The 6,014-nt window shown below is 38.0% G+C and overlaps 1 protein-coding gene across 1 annotated transcript in view; it reads left to right on the top strand.

Moving 5' to 3' along the window:
• Nucleotides 1-1,213: 1,213 nt before the first annotated feature.
• Nucleotides 1,214-6,014, top strand: part of DNTT (DNA nucleotidylexotransferase) — a 98,124-nt gene continuing 93,323 nt past the window's right edge. Inside the window, exons 1-2 of the mRNA XM_009323260.1 lie at nucleotides 1,214-1,416; nucleotides 4,824-4,998. Of these exons, the coding sequence (XP_009321535.1) occupies nucleotides 1,214-1,416; nucleotides 4,824-4,998 (378 nt within the window). The remainder of the gene's footprint in view (nucleotides 1,417-4,823; nucleotides 4,999-6,014) is intronic.

The following is a 6,014-nucleotide window of genomic DNA, read 5'->3' as shown; positions in this document are numbered from 1 at the left end:
TCGGGTTGTATATCCATCCGTGATAAAATGACTGAAAATAAAATTGATAGATCTGACTCAGGCAGGATTTTTCCACCTTTCTTCCTCTCCTGATCATGAGCAATGAGAATTGCAAGATATAACATTTCTGACACATTCTGAAGGACTGGTAAAATCCAAATTCTCTGCTATACTAAGAATAAAAATCCAAGTTGACATGGCAATGGGGATATTTACCACTGAAGTAGATTTGTGCTGAAATAGATGCATGTGCTGTAAACCTGGTTGGTTGCGCTCACTTTGCTCTGGTGGAAATTCAGGGTGATACCTAACTGGATCCAACACAATGTCTGCAACAAATTTTAACATCGTTCTCTGATGACCAATCCCCCATCCTCTAGGAGAGGATGGTACATAGCCTCCATAATCTCCTCTGTAGTTGTTTGGACGTCACTGAGTGCTTAAAAGCAGGAAGGTAGTTACCTTTTCCCTACTGTACCTGCCACAGATAGCAGTACATTCCAGGGCAAATAGTAGAAAGCAATGTTGGCAATGCACGCCAAAGGTATATTTAATCACAACTCTAATGCTTTCTCTTTGTCTTTCATTGCCTTAGCATCAAAACAGCAAAGGATTTCTTTTATTGTAAATTGAATTTCAAAAGCTTATTTTTTGTTTGCTCTCTTAAAAAACCCTATACCTTTTTAATCAAATTAATTACACAGAAGTAGCAAGTGTACAGGGTATTCTACAACATATTTGTATACTGTTATTTAGTTGTATTCTAAGAGATAGTTCCTAGCTAACAATAAGAATTATTATTATTGTTATTAAATACATTGAAAATTAATGTGCCCTGCAATTTGGAAAAGTGAGATTTGGAAAAAATTTGAAAGCGGAATTGATGGAACTGGGCCATTAAGCCAGCTGAAGACCTGGTTGATGTTTTGAGATAATTTTGCTATGATCAATATTATTTGGATAAAGTCTTTATAGGTAATGGCTGTTTTAAGGAATGAAAGCATATTTGCACCTGTCTGGAGTAGTTCTGTGCAGGAAGTCCCAGCTGGTAGAAAGCAAGTGATGTTTCTGCTTGTGTAGCACCTGTTTTTGATTTCAGAGGGGAAACAGGAGAAAATTACTTCAATGGGTGGTGACATTAAATACAGCTGCTGCCTGGCAGAAATCATGTTATCTCCCTTTTACCCAAGTGAAAACACTTCTACCTCGCATCATGGATAGGATCAGAGCTCCAGCTGTATTCTCCCAGAGGAAGAGGCGGAAAGGGATGCATTCCCCAAACCTTTCCTGCAGTTATGAAATAAAGTTCAATAAGTGTGTTATTTTCATTATGCAGAGGAAGATGGGGGTGACCAGAAGGATGTTTTTGATGGAGCTGGCAAGAAGAAAAGGTTTCAGAGTAGAAAGTGAGCTAAGGTATGAAAATATTTATATGTGTAGAAATAACGTGTAGTAATGCTGCTTGAAGCATTCTAATTTAACGAATGCAGTCATACAAGTGACTGCGGTTGAAGTTTTTGCCTGTGTATTTGGTGGATGTACTTTGCTCTTCCCACTGTAAAGATGCTTCAGGATTTCAGTGGGTGTTCCTAAAGCATGATTCATTTCTTTTGTCTTCTGGGCAGAGAGCAGGCAGAATGCAAACGTTAACAAAATTTCTAATTGTTTACCTCTAAAATCTGTGGTTCTAATTTATCTTAAGTCTGACAGTTTTAATATGTCTGCATTTTGCAGTGTGCTGCTTCTCACATGGAAAAAAAATGTAAGGTGTGAACTTGCGAATGTTTTTCATGGGACATGTTTCTATACGTTTGTATGGTCTCACTGGAATCAATGAATCATGTCTTTAGCTGTTGTTTATTTCCCCCTTGAAGTCAGGTTAAGATTAATCTAAACATAATGGCCAATTCCTGAAATGAAAAAAAGTTAAATGTACAGGAATGGAAAATGGGATGGGTTGAGGGGGGCATTTCTCTAGAACATCTCTGGTATTCTAATATTTAACTTCCTGTCAGTAATATGCTGATGTGAGTCTCAAAGTTACTGGCTTACACTTTAGTACAGTCTGGAAGAGCACTGGAGAAAAAAAACTAGGAATAAAATACCACAGATGTGGCGTTTCAGGGTGAAAATATACTCCAGCTGCAGATTTGTCTGGTGGTGTTTCAATAAGCAAACTCATTTTGAAGGAAGCCTTCCTCCAAAGGAAGCACCTCATAGTGCTTTTCATGAGTGCTAGTTGTATCGTTATGCAGTTTTCCAAAAGCTACATCATTATGTAGGTCCTCTGAAAAGGTGGAAGAAAAGCAAGTGTTGATCATTTCTTTGTATCTGTATGCAGATAGTATGCAACTGGGTCCTCCCTATAAAAGCTCATTTCCACAGATTTTTCAATCCCATCAGCTTTGAAAGCCTGAGGAAGAAGGGAGGATGAAATAATTTGTAAAGCAAGATTCAAGCAGGTATTGAACAGAAGTAGGCAATTAGTATCTGATACAAAACTAATTGAATTGTCAGGGAAAAAAAATGAACGGGGCTGTTCTGAATCCTACATTAACAATCCATTGAGGACTGAGTAGAGGCTTTATCTGGGCTGCTTTGACACACAGGTATCTATTGCCAATATTTCAGACTTTCTGTGAGTTGTATGTAAGGCAGGTGTTATGTTTAATTTCAGCTTAGCTGCTACTGGATAAAACAGAACTATTCAACTGTTGATTTTTGTTTTTGAAAATGCCAGAGGAAATGCTAAATTTGTTATGTTCTGTGCCAAGAAAAAAGCACAGCTGTACAGGTACCAGAGGAAACTGGTGCACAGCAGCTAAACTGCTGCTGCGAGCATAGCGATGGCAAAGTTCCCAGATCTGCAGCTTGGTACAAATACATTACATATGAATATTTTATATAAAGTGAAATAAACCACAGGAAGCAGAAGTTCTATGTCTCTAACTGTTTTTTTTTTTTTTTTTTTTTTACTCAAGTAAAGATGTGACAGTTTAATTAAAGTAGAACCTAGCAGGGTTAAATAATAATAAAACCAATAGTATTTCATGGAGGTTCACCTAACCTAGATTTGTAATCTTTTAGATTAAAATAAATTGGGATTCATTTTTTTTCAATGGACTCCATTCTACAAGTTGCACAATATGGAGAGAAAAAAATTGTGCTATACCATGACACTTTTCATATTTCTGAAGTATAGTACATTCAATCCATTTCTTATGTTTCCAAAATATAGTACATTTAATGCATTGGAGAGTTATGTGATAGCAGTTTTCTATGGGGTGACTCCAGTATTTGTCATTGTGATTTAATGAAATTGGTGATTATTGGTATGAATCAGGGTCACATGGATAGGCCAAGGGGTTTTGATGGTCTCCTAGAAAGTAGTTTGCTTTGAAAGGTTGCGCAGTCCGCCTTTAACAGTTAGCACACATCATTTTTAAAATCCATACTAACCAGCTATCTCTACCAGCGGTGCCCTGTCTGGTTGGACAGGTTGATGGCTAAACTTCTCCAGGTGTCACAGAAGGACTGCAAAGCAATCCTTCAGGTCCATTTGAAATTTACTGTATAAGCACAAGGCTGTCACCAGCATGGGCTAGCAGGAGGTTACAGAGGCTTGCAAATGGAGGCGGCTGCCATCAGGACAATTTATGTTCCAATTCTAGGCTTATTTCTGTAAAAACTAAGTCAAATACAGACACTGGCTGTGCCTTTCCCCCAAGAAGTTTAGGAATCTGTTGACTGATATCAGTTAATTTTGGCATATATTTCAGAGATACCGAGGTCCTACAGGTTTCATGAAAATGAATAGTTTCCTCCCTTATCTGTTGTCTTTGTGGGTGACAGCACCCTCCTGAGGTGTGTGCAGAGGGGGAATACTAGGAATCACTCAAAATTTCCTACCAAGTTGTTAGCTTTCTAAACTTGCTGAGGAACATCAGCAGGCCAGGTAGAAATTTACAGATCATCCTAAGTATGTATGTAATTTTTTCTTGAAACATAACTTTGTCCCTGTCCATTATTTTCCTGTGGAAGGTGCAGAACTGTGTCTTTTTAATCGTGAACTATCATGGGATTGTTTCCAATATTATTCTAGTACATCAACCAAAATTTAGTCTAATAACCTTTGTGCTACTGTATTTTTAAGCAGTGTACACCATATAATCTATTGAACAGTAACTCAATCTGTAAATTTTATATTCACTAAAGGAAGGTATCAGTTTTGTAAGAGACTGGCCTCTTAGTAGCAAGGAAGTGGTCTTTAGATGGAGTGCGTAATTCATAAGATTTAAGTCATGAACATTTGACAATGCCATATGTAAAAAGCTTAATGTAAATACAGAAAATTTAAATTTACAAAAAGACATTACTAGCTGTAAAGCTTTAAAGTATTATTGTTAACAGACTTTTTAATACTGTAAAGCTTTCTTTCATTGATCAGGAATATTGGGAAGGTGCTGTCAGGTATCGTAAAGCAGCCTTTTCATTATGGTACTGCTTGTGCAAGACACATTTTCAGAGTTGCAAAAAAATGTGTAATAGGATAGTGTCTTACGGAAGCCAAATGATGCTGAAAGAAAGAAAATGCTGCACTTAGAGGAGCTGTCAGGCTAAAGTCTTTCCTCAAAGCAGATTCGGTGGCTGGAATAGATATGCTGCGATATGAAAATGCAACTGCTTCCCACATCCTAACATACAATATATACTACAATTTTCAGGAAGTGCATGGTAAGTAAATATGGAAATAGCAGCTCTGTATCTGTGTACAGTTGGCTTCAGGAAAAAAAGAGAACTTTTTTTTGTGTACTTCTTGACAGTGACTCTGTCACTCATATTGTGGCTGAGAACAACTCTTACCTGGAGGTGCTGGACTGGCTGAGAGGACAGGCTGTAGGTGACAGCTCCAGGTTTGAACTACTGGATATCTCCTGGTTCACAGCCTGCATGGAAGCGGGAAGACCAGTTGACTCAGAAATGAAGTATCATCTCATGGTAAGACACATCCTTCAGTGCGAATACAGTGACATTCAAAATGAATGACTATGGGTTTTTTTTATTTTTTATTTTTTTACCTAAAAACATATATACTTGTGTTGTGATACAATTTTTGCATTTAAAAACTTTTTTCCCTAAAGTTTACATGAATAATTCACAGTTTTAATAGATTAAAAAGACCTTCCACGCCTTCTATATCAGTGTCTGGTAATGCTAAGTTACTATGCCATCACGTGTTACAAACTGGTAATATACATCATTCCTGTAAAAAATGGGTGCTATTAAAGGGGAAATATCCATCAATGAAGCACTTGCTGTTGTTGCGGTACTTGCGGTATTTCCACAAATACTTCAACGTCATGCTGAATGTCCCACTGAGAGCAGTGCGTTTTAATGGGCGCCTGATGGGGTACTTTGCCTCTTCAAAACAATACAAAAATATTAAAACCTTTGCTGTTTGGAAGTGATCAGCTAACCACTGGGCCCTTGAAGGACCTGTGAAATGAAGGCTGCTGCAGTCTGTGGCCATGCATTTACAAACTTGGCAACATCAAATAAAACTGTGCGAAGAAAAAAAGGTTTTATTATGTTGTATAATCTCTCAATGGGAGCTGTAAGTCAGAGGATATTGTGAATGGCAGGCTGATTATTTGATGAATGGTGTTTGACCTTGAAGCAATGGATGATGACATATTTTCCTCTGATCTATACCTGACAAAATTATGTGCTAATTTCTCAAATTGGAGTGTAGAGTGAAATGGTGATATTGGTTACCCCCAGTACAGACTGTAAATGATGAGGGTGTGGTAGGGGTGCCCGGGCGTGCTGTGCACAGCGCGACGACAGCACATGCCACTGGGCCATGAAATAGACCCTGCGCTGCGGCAGGATGAACCTATTCCCTTGTTCTGCACGTGCTCGAGCCTCACGGTGATGGATTTAATGTGCACTGGTGAAGAGATTAATTCATACGTCAAGAGAATTAGAAGTCTGATCTAAAACTCTCTGTAGTA

This window comes from Pygoscelis adeliae, unplaced genomic scaffold (genome assembly GCF_000699105.1).
Source record: "Pygoscelis adeliae isolate BGI_AS28 unplaced genomic scaffold, ASM69910v1 Scaffold294, whole genome shotgun sequence".
Lineage (NCBI taxonomy): Eukaryota > Metazoa > Chordata > Aves > Sphenisciformes > Spheniscidae > Pygoscelis > Pygoscelis adeliae.
Note: the sequence above shows the minus strand (reverse complement) of the source record. Positions and strands in the feature narration are given on the sequence as shown.